Here is a 22,158-nt window from a genome sequence, read left to right on the forward strand (position 1 = left end):
GCTATCCTGATAAGCTACCCAATAACACGCTGATAAATTAATCACGAAGCTTTACCCAGGTTTGGATAATATTTAGATACATATTGCCTATGTGTGGCTATGAATCAAACAAATCTTTGTTCCTCTTGATTAAGACCTGTATCAATCTTTAAATATACGTCTTCGGACAAGTCACCAATTAAGTAAGACCTGTCCTCATTCTGACGGGAAGAAAAAAAGCTATTGCGAACCTGCATTCACGCCAATGTCAATGTGAACACAAGACAATTACGCCTTCTCTTCTATGAGACTGCAACTGCGTGCTGAGCATGAGAAGTTTGGATGACTTGAACTACTCGATCACCTCGGTAGACTTGCAAACATCCAGGATGAAGTCACAGAAAGAGGCTCATGCGCGTGGAGCTACCAACTCTGACCAGTTCAGGCTGTTTTCTGTTGCGCCAAATAAGAGTATCTGATGACCAGACAATTATAAGGTCAAGTCTGAACAATTTAAAATGCCAAGAGATACGCGTAAGTTTGCCGTCACATGTAGGAAGCTTGGTGCCTTTGAAGACTGATAATCTGAAGTTAGACCCCTTTCAAAAAAAAAAAAAAACTGAAGTAGACCACCTTGATGGCTTATGCCGTCAGATTTCTTCAGACAAGTCACATAGTATGTCACCGAGTAAGACTTTTCTGCATAAACATTGGACAATTTGTGTCCTTGCTGACGACTAACAGTCATTGTAACCTTGCCTTTACGCAAATGTCAGTGTGATCACAGGACAATTGTGTCTTCTCTTCTCTTGGAATTCCAAGCACGAGATATTTGAGCTGACCTGAAGCAGACCAGCTTGGAGACATGCAGACATCAGCAGTTCAGACTTCAGAATAGAGTAGTCAGTCACACAGAAAGGAGCTCATGCGCGTAGAGCTGCCAGTTGTGACTGGTTCAATGATGTTTTTTTCCTGTGCCACATAAAGTATCTGATGACCCATCAATTCTAACTAAGGTCAAGTCTACAGACTCCAAAGTGCCAGAGAGAAGCATAAGTTTGCCATCAGATGCAGGAATTGAGAGCCAAACCAGAATAACCGATGGCACCTCTCCTCTTGCCCTTGCTTCTGCTGCTGTCCTCTGTTTCTCTTCAAGCTCAACAGAACATCACCTTAGGCTCCTCCATGACACCCGAAGGGCCTAGCAGCTATTGGCTCTCGCCGTCCGGTGATTTCGCGTTCGGCTTCCAGCCCATCGAGGGCAACACATCGTCCTACCTGCTAGCTGTCTGGTTCAACAAGATCAACGACAAGACGGTGGCTTGGTATGCCAGAACAAGTAGTCCAGAACCATCTCCGGTACCAGTTTCATCTGGTTCACGCCTCCAGCTGACCTCGGGTGGGACGCTCTCCCTCCTCAACCACACCAGTTCAGAGGTATGGACTCCCCAGTTTGTTGGTGCGGCAGCCTATGCCAGAATGCTCGACTCTGGAAATTTTGTACTAGCTGCTGCAGATGGCTCTACCAAGTGGGGAACCTTCAATAATCCAGCTGATACCATCCTGCTGACACAAGAGCTCAACGCTCCAAATCTCCAAACACACTCCACAGCCGGATCATCACCACAGACTACTCCAATGGTCGGTTCCTCCTTAACCTGCAAAATACAGGTGTTACACTTAATTCCTTTGCTGTGCCGTCTGGAAACCAATATGACTCCTATTGGTCCATTCTTGGCAATACTACAAAGATGGTGTTTGATCCTATGGGCCGAGTATATATTGCCATGGATAATGGCACACAAATCAATATGACATCTGGGGTTGTTGGATCCATGGTAGACTACTACCATCGCGCCACACTTGACCCAGATGGTGTATTCCGGCAATATGCATACCCAAAGAAGGTCAGTGACCTGCGCAGTCAGGCATGGTCAATGGTGGGCTTGCAGCCTCCAAATATTTGTGAAGCGTTAGTGGCAAAGCTTGGCAGTGGTATATGCGGGTTTAACAGCTACTGCACATTTGATGGCACAAATAATCAGACTACATGCATGTGCCCCGAGAAGTACTCATTTTTTGATGAGGAAAGGAAATATAAAGGCTGTAAACCAGACTTCCAGCCACAAAGTTGTGACTTGGATGAAACAGCTGCCGTGATGCAGTTTCAGTTGAAAACAGTGTACAATGTGAATTGGCCTCTAGCTGATTATGAGCTGTACAACCCCATAACTGAGGATCAGTGCCGCAGGCTCTGTCTGACAGATTGCTTCTATGCTGTTGCTGTGTATAATGATCATGATCATGCATGTTATAAGAAGAGGCTTCCATTATCCAATGGAAATATGGCGGGTGATGTACATGCAACAGTTCTCATCAAGGTGCCAAAGAACAACAATGCAGAGTTGCGGCCCAGTGAGTCCAGCTCCAGCTCCAGCAAATGGAAGAAAGACAAGAAATACTGGGTCCTTGGAAGTTCATTGCTTTTGGGAAGCTCTTTCTTAGTGATCCTTGTCTTGATCTATATTCTCCTTTTCGGCATGAACTATACAGTCACTAGAAAGACAGTCCCATATTTGCAGTCCACAAGCAACCTAGGTCTGCCCCTAAAAGCCTTCACTTATGCTGAGCTGGAGAAGGCAACCAATGGTTTCCAGGAGATACTTGGCACTGGTGCCTCTGGTATTGTGTACAAAGGCCAGCTACTAGACGACCTTGGGACCTACATCGCAGTCAAGAAAATTGACAAGCTTGAGCAGGAATCAGAAAAGGAATTCACTGTTGAAGTCCAAGCTATTGGACGGACGCACCACAAGAACTTGGTCAGGTTGCTAGGACTCTGCAATGAAGGAAAAGAAAGATTATTGGTGTATGAGTTCATGAGCAATGGATCACTCAGCAAATTCCTTTTTGGAGATGTCAAGCTTCAGTGGAATCTTCGAGTTCAGCTTGCTGTTGGGGTAGCAAGAGGGCTTCTATACTTACATGAGGAATGCAGCACACAGATCATCCATTGTGACATAAAGCCCCAGAACATCCTTCTCGACGACAACTTCACAGCCAAGATCTCAGACTTTGGCTTAGTCAAACTGCTCAGAACCAACCAGATACAAACAAATACAGGTATCCGGGGTACCCGAGGATATGTTGCACCCGAGTGGTTCAAGAGTATCGGTATCACTGCCAAGGTGGATATTTACAGCTTTGGGGTCATCCTGTTGGAGCTCATCTGTTGTCGGTGGAATGTTGAATTGGAGGCTGAAGAGGAGCATCACAAAATACTGACTTACTGGGCAAATGACTGTTATAGGTGTGGCAGGGTAGATTTTCTGGTGGAGGGTGATGATGAAGCAAATTGCAATCTAAAGGTGGTGGAAAGGTTTGTGGCAGTGGCATTGTGGTGTCTCCAGGATGACCCAGCCTTGAGACCTACAATGCTGAAGGTGACACAAATGCTTGATGGAGTAGCTGCAATTCCCACTCCTGTTGATCCTTCTTCCTTTGTAAGTTCACTTCGATAGTATAGCTCCTGCATACTGTTAGATTAACATAAGTATGAGCAAACATAATAGTGAAGGAAGATATAGACTACTGAAGGCAGAGCTACACACTGCACGCTATGACTGCTGATACTGCAGTCATACTGTTGCTGTTCCTTATGTACTGTGAACAACACCTGCAGTTCTGTATAGTTCATATCCTATAAACAAATGGCTGGACCAAATAATAGGAAGGTTCATCCTCCAAATAGGAACATCTTTTTCCTATCAGAAATTATTTTCCTGTGGTAATCCGCAACTATTCACATAATGATTTCTCTTAATTGTTTATTCAACCTTAAATTTTGCTTGAATGTTTCATGCTCTACCCATCCTTACTTTTGGATGAATTTTTTTATGCATATTTAGGGGTGCTACCATGCGTTCATAGCAAGGTAGCACCTGAACCTTCGTCGCATATTATATATTGTTTAGTCAGAGTATTACTCAATTCTATCCATAATTATTAGAACACTTCTCTTGAAGCTTAATGCAAATTGCAATCATTACCCACTAGCCTCAAAAAATTTCCACCATAGCAAGGGATAGACAGATGGCACTAAAGATATTTTAAGGGCGATCACCTTATCCTAAGTCGCATCGTAAACATGCCAACCAAGCACATGCACTGTGAAATAGGATGACTTTTGGGCTAAATCTATCAAGGGAAATAATTTTGAGCTCAAGTGCAGATTTAGCCTTGAACTTCTCAAGCAAAATGCAATACCAACAAATTTTAGGCATAACTTTAAATAAAGCCCATGGTCCATTTAAAAGAAAAGCTAGTTTCCGGGTCTGCTGCTTCATATTTGTTTAAACAACTTAATATCACTTGTTTATAGCCCTGATTATAATTAGGGGTATTTCATTGCAATACTTGTTTAGATTAGGGGTATTCCATAATAATGCTTTGGATCTTGCTCGAATACGAACTAGATGCAATACTTTCTAGTGAAAATCATATCACTAGTCTGAAATCTGAACACCCAAATATGTGCGAGGTGCATCCCTTCTGAAAGTAAACCAAAGGCTCTCAGCTCTAATTATTCATCAGAGCATGTCCTGCCCTGCTGGTGGGTCAGTCCGATATGACAAGCTTTTTACATGCAAATGGCATCTATTGCGGATTTTAAAGTCTATATGACCAGTTCAAAACAAAAAGATAGTTTACTTGGTAGTTTACATGTTCAATACAGTCAAGTTTCAAAGATTGGAGGGTTCATCAGAACTGAACAATGTCTTGGATCCTCTCAAATGGTCTTCTAGTGCATTAGCTCCCGTTCTTTCTGCCAGCCATTCAGCAGTTCCAATTGAGAACATACTCTTCAGTTTCATTACTATATCATTGAAGAAATAAAAAAGAGGTGTTGAAGCAGCTCCGTTCAATCGCATTTCATTCCGAAGTACCATACTCCTAATACAGAAAAATATTTACACGCACAATAAACTCTTTTCCACTACTAAAAAAAGGACCCTTAAGGGAGAGAGCCGAGAGGGGGAGCAACAGCAGCTATGACAGGGAGAAAGCAGCGACTTCAAAGACGTCTTCGGAAGAGTCACCTGAGCAAGAAGACTTGTCCGCTTTCTGAACCTGCCTTCACGCCAACGTCGGAGTGATCACAAGACAATTCCGTCTTCTCTTCTATAGGACTGCTGAGCATGACACGAGAAATAATATCTGCCCGCATAAGCATGCTTAGAATGCGATTGACCTGGGTGATACATTAAGTGGACGAGGTGCAGCCATGTGGCATCTGATTCTTTTTTTTCCCGTCGCACATCTTAGTTATATTTTGCCTTTTTCCAATTGTTCAAATAATCTCATGGAATATTTGTGGACCTTATCTCCCAAAACTCATAAAAAAGGATCACCTTTACTTGCTATTGATATTTGTAATTTAGGTGAGTTCAATTTGTTAGAGATATTTGTTGAGTCTTGAGGGGATATGTTTGACCTAGTTTGAATAGGAATCTTGTAGATAAATCTGTTGTAATCAGTTGTAACCGAATAGGTTTAGAAGGTCAAAGCTATATCTCCTAGGACTATATACTGTAACTCTCCTGTACAGTTTATGCACACAAGATAACACGCAATCGTAAACTGCATACAAGATAACACGCAATCGTTGTACCCTAAGATCAGGGACGACGTTCTCCCACGCTCACGCCCTCTGAATTTCTTCATGGTAATCAGAGCCTAGATTGCATAGATTGCTCTCATGGCGTCCAGTTCAAGTACCTCCAATCCATTGTTCAGCATCCAGATCACAGAGAAGCTGAACAAGACCAACTATGCGCTAAGGCAAGTGCAGGTGCTCACCACGATCCGTGGTGCTCGGTTGGAAGGCAACATCACCGGCAAGACCGGCGCTCCTGATGCAAGATGATCAAGGTCCCAAACCCTGCCTACGAGGAGTGGTACGCTCGAGATCAACAGATCCTCGGGTTTCTCTTCACGTCTGTCACAAAGGACGTTCTCTCTCAAATTACCGCTGCGAAGAAGGCGGCCCAAGCATGGAGTGCGGTGGAGAACATGTTCACTGCCCAAATGCGTGCCCGTACAATGAACATGCGCCTCGCGTTGACGACCACCAAGAAGGGCTCCATGACCATCGCTGAATACTTTGGGAAGATGAAATCCCTCAGTGATGAGATGGCAGCTGCTGGCAAACAGTTGGATGAAAAAGAAATCGTCGCCAACATCCTCAATGGATTGGATGGTGACCTCAATCCAGTGATGTCTGCCCTTGTCACAAGGGCCGAACTAACCTTAGTTGGGGAGGTATATGCTCAACTCCTCAGTTTTGAGACTCGGTTAGAATTTGAAGATGGGACGGATGCATCCATCAACTCTGCCAACAGAGGTCATGGAGGATCTTCGATTGGTCACGGAGGTGCTGGTCGCGGCACATCTAGTGGTCGCGGCAACCAAGGTCGTGGTGCTGGTCGTGGCCGGGGCAACCAACAACAGCGCCCCAACTCCAGCAACCAGCGAGGACAAGGAAGCTCAGGTGACAGTCATCCTCTTTGCCAGGTCTGCTTCAAGCGGGGTCATTTGGCTCCGGACTGCTGGCATCGCTACGATGAGAATTATGTCCCCGACGAACGCCTGGTCGCAGCAGCTATGAACACCTACAGTGTAGATACCAATTGGTATACTGACATAGGGGCGACCAATCATGTCACAAGTGATCTTGAGAAGCTCTCCATCTGCGACAAATAAAAGGGCCATGATCGGATCCACATAGCAAATGGGTCAGGTATAGAGATCAGTCAATATTGGTCATTCTATTGTACCAACCCTTACTAGAGATTTACATCTTAAAAACATTCTCCATGTCCCCTCAGCCACAAAAAATCTTATTTTTGTTCATCGCCTTGCTAAAGATAACTCTGCTTTTCTTGAGTTTCATCCTGATTATTTTCTTATTAAGGATCAGGTCACGAAGACCATGATTCTTAAAGGAAGGTGCCACAGGGGGCTTTATCCTCTTCCTTCTTCTTGACCAAAGCAAGCTTTTGGAGTCACAAGACCATCCTTTGCTCGATGGCATAGTAATTTGGGTCACCCCTCGTCTCCTGTTGTTACCTGAGTAGTGAGTAGCAATGATCTACCTTTTTAAGAAGAGTCTAATAAAGAGTCAGTCTATGATGCTTGTCAAAAGGCAAAAAGTCATCAATTGCCTTATCCAAAGTCGCCTAGTACGTCTAGTTCTCCCTTGGAGCTCATTTACTCTGATGTTTGGGGTCCTACCCTCAATTCGATTGGAAGGAGAAAATACTATGTTAGTTTCATTGATGATTACAACATTCTTAAATTTAAATCTGATGTTTTTCAGAAGTTTCATGAGTTTCAAAATATGGTTGAGAAATTGTTTGACAAAAGATTATCACAAGGTAGACTGACTGGGGTGGTGAATACCAAAAACTTCATTCGTTCTTTGATAAAGGGCATCTCCCATCGTGTGTCCTATCCTCATGCACACCAACAAAACGGTGCTGCAGAAAGAAAGCATCACCATATGGTACAAGTAGGGCTACCCCTTTTAGCTCATGCTTCCATGCCCCTTAAATTTTGGTATGAAGCTTTCCTCACCTCTACTTATCTCATCAATAGCATTCCAAACAAGGTCATCAACTATGACACCCCCTTAGAGCGTCTCTTACATCAAAAACCAGATTACTCATCTGTTCGAGTCTTTGGTTGTGCTTGTTGGCCGAATTTGAGACCGTATAATAAACACAAGCTTCAATTCCGGTCACAACAATGTGTTTTTCTTGGCTATAGCTCTCTTCACAGGGGGTTTAAGTGTCTAGATGTCGCATCTGACCATGTCTACATATCCTTGGATGTGATCTTTGATGAGTCTGAATTTCTGTTTGCAAAATTACATTCAAATGCAGGAGCTCGCCTTCGTTCAGAAATTTTGCTTCTCCCATCTCATCTTCTCAATCCTACTACTAGTATAGGGGTGGCACAAATAGATGACCATGTTTCTGATGGTCCCGGTTTTACTAACGATATTGGTGAAAATTTTGATGAAAATAGCAGATTCAGCAAATCAAATAACAATGCAGGCGCACAGGATGGTCATGGCACGAACACCAAAGCTGATCCGGCCCTGACTCCAACAGCAGCAGCGCCGTGATCGTTGCCTGCCTCCTCCCAGCACCTGTCGGATCCAGGCACATCGCAACCTACACCTCGCCAATAAGATGACGACACATCTCCGAGCTCGTTCGCTCTCCCGTCCGTAGTCGGTGTATCCGGGCGACAAGGACAGCACCAACGGCGCCAGCTCCAACGACCATGGCCAGTGTGATCTCCTCGCCCGGATCTCCTATGCCAATGGATCCTGCACCCCCAGCTGCACCGTCCTCTGCAAATGACTAGATCTCACATCCCAGAACACATCTTGAAGCATGGATTTAGAAGGAGAAGGAATATACTGCGGTACAGTAAGATATGGACTCTTTACTTCCTCTAGTGAACCACAGAACCTAGATGAGGCCATGAATCACAAAGATTGGAAGGAAGCCATGGATTCTGAATACATGGCATTGATGAGAAACAAGACTTGGCACTTGGTAGCACCAAGAAAGGGGATCAATATAATTGACTGCAAATGGGTTTATAAAATTAAGAGAAAGTCTAATGGGAGTCTTGATAGATACAAGGCCCGACTTGTTGCAAAAGGATTCAAGCAAAGGTACGGGATAGTTTATGAAGATACATTCAGTCCTGTTGTTAAAGCTACTACCATCAAAATTATTCTATCTATTGCCGTGTCAAAATGTTGGTGTTTGCGCCAGCTAGATGTCCAAAATGCCTTTCTTCATGGGTTCTTGGTGGAAGAAGTCTACATGAGACAACCCCCTGGCTATGAAGATAAAACAACTTCTAATTATGTTTGCAAGCTAGACAAAGCGCTTTATGGTCTAAAACAAACACCAAGGGTTTGGTACTCAAGGTTAAGCATGAAGCTACAAGACCTTGGGTTCAAGGCATCGAAGGCGGACACGTCATTGTTCTTCTATAGTAGGGGATCAGTTACCTTGTTCATACTTATATATGTGGATGATATTATTGTTGCTAGCTCTTCTCAAGAGGCAGTATCGGCACTACTACAAGATTTGAACAAGGAATTCGCTCTCAAGGACCTTGGTGAATTGCATTATTTTCTTGGTATAGAGGTTAAGAAGATCAAGGATGGGATTGTGCTAACACAAGAATAGTATGCCAAAGATGTCCTACAAAGTGTTGGCATGACAAGTTGTAAGCCGGTTAGTACACCGCTATCAACTTCTGAAAAGCTCTCGGTTCACCAAGGTGACTTGCTTGGATCCAATGATGCCACGAATTATAGAAGTGTTGTGGGTGCATTACAGTATTTGACTTTAACAAGGCTAGATTTGTCCTACTCGGTTAACAAAGTTTGTCAGTATCTACATGCACCAACCACGGTACATTGGATGCAGTAAAAAGGATCTTGAGGTACTTGAAACACACAATGAATATTGGGGTAGGAATTTGCAGAACCACTTCTCTACTTGTGAGTGCATTTTCGGATGCAGATTGGACCGGTTGCCTTGATGATCGCAGGTCAACTGGTGGTTTTGCTGTCTTCCTTGGAGCAAATCTTGTCCCATGGAGTGCTCGCAAGCAAGCAACCGTATCTAGGTCAAGTACCGAAGCTAAGTACAAAGCAGTAGCTAATGCAGCAACAGAAGTGATGTGGATTCAGACTTTGCTATATGAATTGGGTATTCAAGCACCGAAAACTGCTAAGTTATGGTGTGATAATATTGGAGCCAAGTATCTTTTTGAAAATCCTATTTTTCATGCAAGAACAAAGCACATAGAAGTTGATTATCATTTTGTTTGTGAAAGGGTAGCAAGGAAGTTACTTGATCTTGAGTATATCTCAACTAAAGATCAAGTTGCTGATGGTTTTATGAAACCTCTCACAGTTCGGCGGATGGAAGACTTCAAGAGCAATATAAACCTAGAAGGCTAGATTGAGGGGAAGTGTCAGAGATATTGTAATCTTGTTGAGTCTTGAGGAGATACGCTTGACCTAGTTTGAATAGGAATCTTGTAGATAAATCTGGTGTAATCAGTTGTAACCGAATCGGTTTAGAAGGTCAAGCTATATCTCCTAGGACTATATATTGTAACTCTCCCGTGCGGTTTATGCACACAAGATAACACGCAATCATCGTACCCTAAGATCAGGGATGACGTTCTCCCACGCTCACGCCCTCTGAATTTCTTCACAATTTTGACATAATCATATAGTGGCATTATTCTCTACATTGTAAAGAATATGAGGTTAATTATTATTTTTTAAAACATAATACAAACCTACATTAAGGCATATACATCACCACATGTGTGCATACACACTCCTATGAACGTCTATAGGAAAATAAATTTGCTGATTTTGAGATTAATTAATTTACTGCAAGCATGTCACTGACAATGGGCATGACACCTACCACAAAAACTATAGATTGATAGGTGAATGGTGAGGCACACAACATTTTCATATTATAGAGGTGATTCTGAATGCTCTTCGTATTATAAATGTTCATCAGAGAGCCTTCCATTCAAGGCAAATTCAGACGCAAGTGAAATTATATGGAATGTATGGTAGACGATGCCATTTTTAAATAAAATGACGTTAGTAGTTAAAGGTGGTTAAACTGAACTAAATAAATTTTATTTGGGATATGAAGAATCAGTCTTCTATAAATTTTCCATAAGTAAATTCATTGTTTGGGATATGATGTTTTCTAGCATACACTCCACATAATTTCAACAAAAAATAACTTGGATTCTTTTTCTTCCAACATAAAAAAATTAAAAGTTTAGAATTTTAATAAAGTTGAAGTAAACCTAAAATAATTATTTCGAAATTCTGGGCCTGTGTGAGTATGGAACAAGGAACAATATAAGGCAATTACGACATGCATGTAAGCGTGTCGGATGGTACAACGTGCTGAGTCTGCAACGCGGGATGCTGGTGCAGACTTCTGACTGCAGTAAAGGTTCCTTTCACCTGCCGCCTGCCGAGCCAGCCAGCTCGATCACTCACAACCATCATCACAAGTAAACTGCCGAGTCAATGTTCCACCAGTAATTATGGACCCCATGTATTCCTGCTCATAACGACACATTATCAAATTTCAGATACATATACGTCTTATAAAGACAGCATATGTTCTAGAGAAAATTCAGAAAATAATGCACTCACAGGAACTTCCTGAAAACTTTCTTCGTATATGAAAAACATAATAAAAATATCCAGGAAATTGGCCTAAAGTAACTAAATTTTTCTGTTGTAGAATTTCAACCTACTTGCTCCAATATATACCCCACTTTTGCAAATTTTTCATGACTATTCATGACCCCAGTACAATATAGTTTCAGCTTGCTGCTTCACTATTAATCTGGTAGTAACTAGTAAGTACTTACCATGACTATTCTTCTGAAAAGCTGGAGAATAATAAGCATCCAGGAAATAGGTAAGAATTTGGGACCTCATGAACAAATAGTCGTTGTGCACCTGCCTTCACACATCCAAAGGAAAAATCAGTCTTCAGTCTTCACTACTCGCAAGCATGCGAAAAATCCAGCCTGACCGTAAGAGGGGCGCCGCAGAACCCTTGCAAACTTTCAAAAACCAAATCCCATGCGTGTGGACTGTGGAGCAGCTAACTGTCATGATTGACCGGTTCAAAGATTCTTACTGTTACCTCCTCTCTTGAAGGTTCTAATGGCCCATCAACTGTCAGGTCAAGTCAATGAAGACTCATAGATGCCATGAGATATATATAAGTTTGCCATCTGAAGCAAGAAACGGCTGCCAAACCAAAATAATAATCAATGGCACCTCTCCTCCTCTTGCCCATCCTCTTGCTACTGTCCTCACCATATGTGCAAGCTCAACAGATCATCACCTTGGGCTCCTCCTTAACGCCCCAAGGGCCAAACAGCTTTTGGCTCTCCCCGTCCGGCGACTTCGCGTTTGGCTTCCGGCCCATCGAGGGCAACACCTCCTCCTACTTGCTCGCAGTCTGGTTCAACAAGATCAGCGACAAGACAGTGGCTTGGTATGCCAAGACCACTGATCCAGATCCAGCACTGGCACAAGTTTCATCCAGTTCATGCCTCCGGCTCACCTCCAATGGAGCACTCTCGCTCCAGGATCCTATTGGCACAGAGGTATGGAGTCCAGAAGTTGTGGGTGCAGCCTACGCTGCTGTTCTTGATACTGGAAACTTCGTACTGGCTGCTGCAGATGGCTCTACCAAGTGGGGGACCTTCGATAACCCAGCAGATACCATCCTGCCCAGTCAGGTTCTCACACCGGGAACGAAGCTCCACAGCCGGATCATCGCCACAGACCACTCCAATGGCCAGTTCATCCTTAACCTGCAAAATAATGGTCTTTTCTTTTATTCTGTTGCTGTGCCATCCGGTCATCAACATGAACTTAATTGGTCCATGCCTGGGAACACCACAAATTTGGTGTTCAGTGCGACTGGAGTGCTATACATCACCTGGGATGATGGAAGGCAAACAAAAATCACATCAGGGGCAATCAGCTCCATGGCGGACTACTACCATCGTGCCACACTTGATTCAGATGGGGTTTTCCGGCAATATCTGTATCCCAAGAAGTTCAGCAACCTGTACAATCAGGCATGGTCAGTACTGGACTTCAAAGCCCCAAATATCTATATCCCAAGAAGGTTAGCAGCAGAGACAAATTCTGGCAGCGGAACATGCGGCTTCAACAGTTATAACAATTTGGCTGTCACAAACAGCCAAACCACCTGCGTGTGCCTACCACAGTACTCATTTATTGATCAGCAGAGTAAAGATAAAGGCTGCAAACCAGACTTCCAGCCACCAAGTTGTGACTTGGATGAAGCAGGTGCCACAAAGCTGTATACCTTGAAAATGATGAGTCATGTGGATTGGCCTGGAGGTGACTACCAGCAACTTTCCAACATATCTAAGAGCCTGTGCCAGCAGCTCTGCCTGACAGATTGTTTCTGTTATGTTGCTGTATTTCGTGATAGTGACAATACATGTTGGACGAAGAAGATGCCTTTGACAAATGGTGTTGTAGGGGATAGTGTGCAGAGGACAGTTTTCATCAAGGTACCAACGAACAATAGTCCACAATCTGAACTTCTTGGTTCCAACAAATGGAAGAAACACAAGAAGTACTGGATCCTTGGAAGTTCATTGTTCCTAGGAAGCTCTGTGTTGGTGAACATTCTCCTGATCTCTATTATACTTTTTGGTACCTACTGTACCATCACCAAAAATGAAGTCCTATCTCTGCAGTCACCAAACAACATAGGATTGCCCCTGAAAGCCTTCACTTATGTTGAGCTGGAGAAGGCAACCAACGGTTTCCAGGAGATACTTGGCACTGGTGCCTCTGGTATTGTGTACAAGGGACAGCTACAAGATGATCTCGGTACCTACATTGCTGTCAAGAAAATTGATAGGCTTGAGCATGAAACAGAGAGGGAGTTCACCATTGAAGTCCAAACTATTGGTCAGACGCACCACAGGAACTTGGTCAGGTTGCTTGGATTCTGTAATGAAGGAAAAGAAAGACTATTGGTTTACGAATTTATGGTCAATGGCTCACTCAACAGATTCCTATTTGGTGATGTCAGGCTTCAGTGGGACCTTCGAGCTCAGCTCGCTCTCGAGGTGGCAAGAGGGCTGCTATACTTACATGAGGAATGCAGCACACAGATTATCCATTGTGACATAAAGCCCCAGAACATCCTTCTCGATGGCAACCTCACAGCAAAGATCTCAGACTTTGGCTTAGCCAAACTGCTCCGTACTAATCAGACACAAACAAACACAGGGATCCGTGGTACCCGAGGATATGTTGCTCCTGAGTGGTTCAAGAGCATTGGTATCACTGCCAAGGTGGATGTTTACAGCTATGGGGTCATTCTTTTGGAGCTCATCTGTTGCCGGCGAAATGTTGAGTCCGTGGTGGCAGAAGAGGATCAAAAAATCCTGACTTACTGGGCAAATGACTGTTACAGGTGCGGAAGAGTTGATCTTCTGGTGGAAGGTGATGATGAAGCAATTTTCGATTTGAAGAAGGTAGAAAGGTATGTGGTCGTGGCATTGTGGTGTCTCCAGGAGGACCCAACTATGAGACCAACAATGCTGAAGGTGACACAAATGCTTGATGGAGCCGTTGCTATCCCCACTCCTCCTGATTCTTCTTCATTTGTCCAATCGCTTCCATAGGTCGCTCCTGCACATTGTAACATCAATATATGTAATATGTATGAACCAACATAGAGGTGTAAGAAATATGATATAGCTATATACTGAATGCTGTTCGTTTTAGGGGAATATATACTGAATGTTTCTGGTGCTGGTACGCTATGTGGCTACTGATACAGCAGTACTGTTTAAACTGCTTATTATTGTATCAATGGTAGCTGCGTTCTGCAGCAATGGTTCACAGCTAATGTTAGGAAGGTTTTGGCATTGCCATGAAGAATATGTTTTCCCATAAGATTAGTTTTGCAGGACTAGGATTCATTATTTCTTATCTGATACCCTCAAGCTTTCTCATTGTGTCTACGATGAGGATGGGCAGCATGCCTTACTCTTGGTCCTCTGACCCGCACCAAGCCAAGAACATAATATTTCAGCTCAAGTGCATAGTTAGCCTTGAAACACTCAATGGAAATTTAATTCTGACAGAATTTGTATCTTAATATAAAAAAGTTTTGTTTTCTAAGAAAGGAATTTGGGTCGGAAACTGCAGCATGTAATTTCATCATATTCATTTTGCACATAACACTTACATGTTTGTAACGCTGGCTGTAATCTCTTAACTCTATATCCTCAATTTTCAGGAGGTAAGCTTTCACCACTGCTATTCTTAAGAAATTAAAACGCCAAAGTCCACTAGTTTCTCCCAAAAACATAAAGCAATTTTCCAAAAGCCAAAATAGTATTTTACATTTTAAAATTATGCCAAAAGTGAAAACAAAAGACTCATTTTAGCATGCATGCAAATTGAGACACTATCAGCAATTTTGGCCAGAAATTTATGAAATAACTTTTGCAGTTTAATAAAGCTTCAAATGTTGAAGGATTAATCTTCTCTCAAAAAACCTAAAGTTGGTGACATTATCGAGCTCTCATTGGGCCATGTCGCCCATCTATTTCCTCCGTCAGACCTTGAGTAATGCAAGCCCAGCCGTCCATAGCGAGTGTCAGAGTTTTGCGGCCTTTTATCCACTACACTGTCAGTTAATCTGTAATAATGGTAGCAGTGAAACCTGTCCACTACATATTTCAAGAAATACTTTTGCACACTATCTATTTTTAGCACAAATGAAGGGACATTGATAGAAAAAATATGCAGTTATGGGTAAACTGCAGTGTATAGCATACAGGAATGGCAGAGGAAAGGAAGAATCACGGTTCTGCTTCCAGAAATTGTTGGATGGCTAGTTGCTCCCTCAGATGCGACAGGAACATCCGAACATGGAGTGGCCTCTCTTTGGCATTAATAAGAAGGCAATGCTTGAAGAGGCCTTCACTATGGAGAAGAAACACTTCTATCTGCATGCTGAATTTGTTTATTTGATACAAAATGGGCACGATTAAGCATAACAATGAATAAGCTAAGTAGCTAAAAGAAGGAACCATTTATCTTGACATCAGATATTAGATCATGTTTTCTTTTAAGCAATTTTTGGTTCCTGAATGTTAAGTGTGCACCGGTGCATCAGTTAATTGTATTTTTTTCCTTTTATCCATATAAACAAAGCAACATTGATTTTTAAACCCATGAAATAGAACCAGTTATCATAACATCATATAAGAATATTAGAACAGGTCGAAAGACAAAGTGGGTGGAGAAGGCAACAGAGTAAATATTGACAAAAAATAATAGGTTTGAACTCACATGATACATGCTGAAAAAACTTGCATAGCGAAGACCTTGCATCAATTATCATGATCATAAAACTGTAACTCAATTAAACCACCAAAAAAATCAAGGTGTTAGGTTGTTCAAAACAGTTGTTCAAACAACGGTTACCAATTCACCAGGATTGAAGAGGCGGAGAAGATATATTGACTTAGAACTTGGCAAGTTTCGGAGTGAACAGGGGAAACAAAATATTTTCACCTTTTAGACTAACCAAATCTTTTCTACCATACCCAGATGATTGGTTAAACACATCCTTCTTACAGTTGTAGTTTTGGCGTCCATTCAATCAAATGTGTAGTCAGCATTCTGTGCAGCATCGTTGGATGCTAGCTTATTGTGGCATTTCATCGACCAGCTGGGGCACGGGATTCAGACATGTCTCTGCAGGAACAAAGGGGTATCCCTCCCGCCTGAAATCAACATCATCATCATTAGAAGAATGCACAACATAAAAATTGGCCTTGGACAAGAACACGAACTGCAAGCAAAGGGAAGGTTCAAACGAGCACAGGCAACACGGACCTGGTCAATGGCGGAAGAGAGGGTGTGACCTGACCAGCATCAACGCGACGAGGGCTCCCATGGGTGATCGCTGCTGCTGAGCATCGTAGGACCGGGTATGGAAGGGATGGGTGGCGCGGAAATGGAAAGAGGAGGTAGCATGGGTAGCATGGACGGGGATCGCGACGGCACGTCCATCGCGCATATTGAACGAAGCTTCTAGAGGAGGCTGAAGCCGCCGCAGGTGCAGGGCGGGCCGGGCGCAGTTATACATCACTTCAGGAGTCATGGTTCCCCCGACCATCTGCTGAAACGCGTGTGATTAATTTCCCCTGGGAGGCAGACTGTTTATTTCCACGAGTTAATTTTTCTACTCCCTGTTTCCTCGCGCAAGTTGCCAACTAAAAGGATTGAAAATCTTATCATGCATGCAGATATAGACAAAATATTATACATGCAGATATAGATAAAATATTGACACCACCCACGTCCATACAAATCCAAAACTAAAGAAAGTTCTAACTACTAAATCAAGCATCCAAATTAAATTTGGATTGCACCATTATCTTTCTTATGATAAGATTTTCAAAATAAGACCATACTTGCCTATGTTTTGCAAGATATTTTTAAAAAATATTTTTTAATATTAAATAATAAATTTTAAATAATAGGAACAAATATTTAACAACATGAACAAATAATTATTTTTACCAAAAAATTAAACATCACGAATAAATAATAATGTACAATGAATAAAAATATTAAATTATGCGAACATTTGATTGTACAGGATAAATAATGGTAAATGAATATCGTGAACAAATGAATCAACATCGCAGAACAATTTAATCTATAAAGCGAATAAATAATTTAACATTAAGAACAAATTAGTTACACGCAGATATGAAGAACAAATGTATCTACATCAAAAAATTATTCTTATAATCATATATATATACACGTGTTAAACAAGTTAATATATAAAGAAAACAAATTACAAAAGAACTCTACACGACACGTCCACACTCCACACCCTACATAAATTTATAGTTAACAAGTTAGTTAAACAAAATATGAAATGAAAAATAAAAAGGAAGGAAAAAATAAAAATTTAGTATTACTATTATGACTTGGCATGTTTGGGTCGCGAACAAATAAATCTGCATGTGAAAAGAAATATGCTAAGAAACAAGAAATTTTATAAAAAATATATACCAAAAAATATACAAATTTGACATTGCGAATAAATTAGTGATCCATAGACCAATAATTGTACATAAAGAACAAATACATCTACATCGTAAAAAATATTCTTATAAGCATGTATACACGTGCTAAACAAATTAGTATATAAAAAAATAAATTATAAAAAAACTCTACACGACATGTCCACATCTTACATAAATTCTATAACATAGTTAACAAGTTAGTTAAAAAAGATAAAATCAAGGAAAAGAAAAACCGGACAAATAGTTGTAATGTAAAAGTTAATTTATTTGTATAATAAATAAAGATGGATAATATTAAGTTACTTAATAATATCTATATAAGATTAGAAAAAATAGAAAAAGAAAAGAAAGAGAAAAAAAATAAAAGAATATGTATACAAATAGTCGTAATGCAAAAGTTAATTAGAAAGATGTGAAACATGAGGAAGGAAAAAGACAAAAAATAGAAAATAAATTAAATGGGAAAAAGGAAAAAGTAAAGTTCAATTAATGAAAAAATAAAAGAAAGAATTGGAAGAAAGAAAATAAAAGAAAAGGAAAGAAAGTGGAATGTAAAAAAAGGAGAAGTGAAACAAAAGATGGAAGAGGAAAGAAAGAAAAATGAAAAAAATCCACCGTGGGCTGCTACAGTAGGAGGCCTGCGGTAGTCAGTCAACAGTCAGTCGGTGCATGAAAATCGTGGGCTAATAGCAGCAATTCGTTAAGTGGGCTGAAATTAATCCTGCCGGCCCCACTAATTGCCTTCAAGTGATGGGTCCTACATTTGTAGCATATGTGATGTATATTCTCCACAAAGCAGGCCGCGGGCGGTGTCTCGTTTTGGGGTGTGGTGGTGCGAGAGGAGGGCCACGATATAGATGTCCAAATGGGCTACTACAGGCCCCGTAAAGCATGAGCCCATCAGAGTTGGGCCCAGGATTTAGGGTCTGGGTATTCAACATTTTCAAAGGATGAAAAAAAATTTTGACCGCCGCTGTACGCTGCGCAGTCCCCAGAGCCGCAGGCCTCTCGCGTCTCATTGCAGGCAGCCATGGCCCGCCATGCCGCTAAGGTTTCGTTGCTGCCGGCCGGAAGCGGAAAGGGCGCGGCCACGCGGGAAGGGGGAACTGGAATTGGGATGGATGGAGCTGGGAACCTGGGGTCGGTGCCAGTTGGGAGTCGCGATTAGGCCTAGAGGAGGCGAAGTGGGCCATTTGAGCCCAAGAGGTGATGTTAGATTATCTCCAAGAGACACCCTAAAGGCTATTCTAATTACAAATTTAGAATTTTTAATGGAAAACCTCCCTCTAAGAGTTCTCTAAAACCAATCCCTCAAGATAGAAACATCATAAATCATCTCTCTCTCTTCTCAGATCTGAGAACAAAAATCCACACCCTATCCCAAATACTTGCCATTTTAGAACCAGATCTTAGACCTTCTGTAACACCCTAGGTGTCTAAAATTTTAAGCAAGAAAATTTAAACATAGCATCATGCGTAATTGTAACATCCAGGTATTTAGAATTTTAAACACTAGATCTTAGTGTTAATTGTGCATGTTTGATCTTGTTTATGTATGTTCAAATTGAGGTGCAAAGGTAAAAAGGGTGTTTATGTAATTTTGAAAAATGTAGGCCCTTTAGTGTTAATTGGGTAAGAATGGGAGGTAGCATCAAAACCTAGGAAAAATATAACACTAGGTGTCAAATTTATATCACCATAGGAAAGAAAGTGCAATAGTTATGCTAAATCCTAAGAAAAATAGATCTTTATGTGAAAACAGGGACCTAGATGTGATTAATGCAAAAATATGGGTCCTTGTATGCAAAATATTGAAGTATAAAATTAATTCTTAAAGTTTACCGAGGACCAAAATGTAAGAATATAAGTCATCATGATAGGGCATGAAAACTTGCAAATGTGTCCAAAATTGGAGGAAATCTGCTTTAGTAAGGACAAAAGTAATTCAAATACAACCTTTGTTCAAAATTTAACATGTAAAGCTATAAGCTTTGGGTTTTTAAACTTGAACCCTAAAGCAATATGGTAGGGTTTGAAAAACTCTACAACTTTTATTTTGGGCATTTCCTCATTAGACTTTTAGATTAGTGGAAAATTTTGCTTTACTGAGAGGTCCCTAGAATCTTTTAGTTTTGCACATAGGTCCTTCGGACCCCTCCCTCCTTTCTTCTTCCTCTGGCCCCCCTCTGCGCCCCTGCTGCTCTCTGCCGCCGGTGCAGAGCCCCTCGCCATCGCCGCTATGCAGGCTGCCGCCGCTCCACCTCCTGCTGCCGCCTCCCCCACGTGTCGCCTGAACATCGCCCGCCGCACCAGCTCTCCCCTGCTGCCCTCCTCCGCGTGCGCCACGACCGCCCAAATGCTCTGCCCGGCCGCCACCTCGCTGTCACCGTGGAGAGCTCACTGCAGGACGCCAAGGCCTTAACTCCCGCGCGCTTTAGCACTACAAACACTCCAGCAAACCATTCCTCTTGCGCTTTTGCCGTTTCCCCAACTCCAGACCCGAGCTCCACTGCCGCCCCTCCTGCTTTCCCTCCGGTGGCTCCTGCTCGCCGTGGACAGCCCACCTCCGCCATCCCCGCACCACGACGACCCCTTAGCTCATCTTCTTTCGACCACGTGGAGCTTTGCAACCTCCCAATTGGTCCCTTTAAGCACCACACCGGCTTTCCAACGCATGCCGGTGATCTCTATCCGCCGCCGCTCGGCCTCGCCGTGGGCAGCCACCACCGAGCGCCCATTGCCCCCATCAACCCCCTAGAAAGCTTTCCTAGTGCTTGCTCGTGCTCACCAGCCTCTCAATGCCAACGAATTCCAACCGGAGCACCATTGCCGACGAGCGCCGCCCACCGTCGCCTCCTGCTCGCCGTGGAGCACCCCTCTCCGGCCCTCTCCGACCCCAATTGGCCCCACACCAAGCTTCCCCACATCGCCCTGAAGCTCCCCGAGCTCTTCCTCACCACCCCCAACCACCGGAGCACCGTCCCCACCGTTCACCTCCGCTGCCGGCCGCACTGTCCTCATCGCGCTGCCGCTACAAGCCACCCCGATCCGATCCCGACCACCCCCAGGGGCGCACCAATGTGGTAATGCTCCCACGCCCCTTTCCCCTCGCCGCCGGCGATCGCCGTCACCGGAACCAGCCGGTCAAACCCCTGCCTCCCTCTCTGACCATGGCCAGGGGCTTCGGGTGGGAAGAATCAAAAGCCCGAGGGGCTATCTGTGAAACCCGTGACTCAGATGAATAGTGCCATATAGGGACCCCTTTGTTATTTATGCTGTAGATTTTGAAATTCTATAGCAATTCAAGAAAAAATCATAAAAATGCAAACTAAAATTTGTTGGATTTCCTATTCTAAGATCTACAACTTTCCTTATAGGTTGACTTTCAGTTTCTGAGTAGTTTGTGCTCTAATTTAAATGCTAAGTTTAAGTAGTTGTAAGCTAAGAAAATGCATAATAAATAGTAGAAAAATGGTAAAAATGTGAAACCAATTGTGTTAGTTTTGATTTGACATGTAGGACTTAGGAAAAATAATTAGCCTACTGTTTGTATAATATTTTCATAATGTGTGAGTTTAATTATGAATAATACCTATTTAAACTTGTATATTTAATATCTGTGAATTTAAATGTCCAAAAATCATGAAATCATTTTGAAATGTTAGACTTGAATAGTATAACCTATGCACAAAAATCTAGGATAAAGTCTTGCATGTATATATAGATCTAAATAATACTCAATTAAGTTAGCTCTATTATTAATTATCCTTGTGGCTTAATTCCTATAGAAATAAGATCTTGATAAGTTTACAATGACTTGGATATAACTTAATCTATAATTGATAAAAATTTCAACCCAATGCTATAGTAGTTTATTTGGACATGTTGCCTAATGAAGCTAACTAAGTTAATTTACACCCGATAAATGACTGTCCAGTAGAAAAGAAAATGATATGTGTGATGAGTAAATTATTTTCCATTGGATTGCAACTTTATTGTGAAATAAAATGAGAATGTATGTATTCATTAAATTATATCCTTGCATATCATGTAGACTCAACGACTCTCGCCGACGGAGACTATGAACTAATCCCTGATCAAGAAGTGGAAATTTCTGAAGACCCCGGGAACGCCGTCGGAAATCTAACTGAAGCTCCGAACCAAAGTTCGGAAAACTTTGATACTCCTACCCCCAACCCCACTCAAGAAGGCAAATCCCGGACATAACCCCTACTTTATTTACACTGCAATCTATATTATTTATACCTATCTATGCATTACGTTCTTAGGAATTGTATGAGAAACCCTAGTTACATTTTCCTAGGAACCAATGTATTGAGTACTAGCACTTGAGTTCGAATAGCCGCTGTGCTAATAGGACCGGTAGAAGTCGGGTGATTT

The 22,158-nt window shown here is 42.2% G+C and overlaps 1 protein-coding gene, 1 non-coding gene and 1 pseudogene across 2 annotated transcripts; all 3 read left to right on the forward strand.

Moving 5' to 3' along the window:
• Window positions 1-633: 633 nt before the first annotated feature.
• On the forward strand, window positions 634-10,245 carry LOC112901386 (annotated as a pseudogene).
• LOC112901754 lies at window positions 6,190-6,328 on the forward strand. The gene has a single exon (XR_003230343.1). It is a non-coding gene; the product is annotated as a small nucleolar RNA Z247 (small nucleolar RNA).
• Window positions 10,246-11,883: 1,638 nt separating the features above from the next.
• On the forward strand, window positions 11,884-14,455 carry LOC112901101 (G-type lectin S-receptor-like serine/threonine-protein kinase LECRK4). The gene has a single exon (XM_025969934.1). The coding sequence runs from the start codon at window positions 11,908-11,910 to the stop codon at window positions 14,317-14,319; it is 2,412 nt and encodes an 803-aa protein (XP_025825719.1). The 5' UTR covers window positions 11,884-11,907; the 3' UTR covers window positions 14,320-14,455.
• The last annotated feature ends 7,703 nt before the right edge of the window (window positions 14,456-22,158 follow it).

Source organism: Panicum hallii, chromosome 7, assembly GCF_002211085.1.
Source record: "Panicum hallii strain FIL2 chromosome 7, PHallii_v3.1, whole genome shotgun sequence".
Taxonomy (NCBI): Eukaryota; Viridiplantae; Streptophyta; class Magnoliopsida; order Poales; family Poaceae; genus Panicum; species Panicum hallii.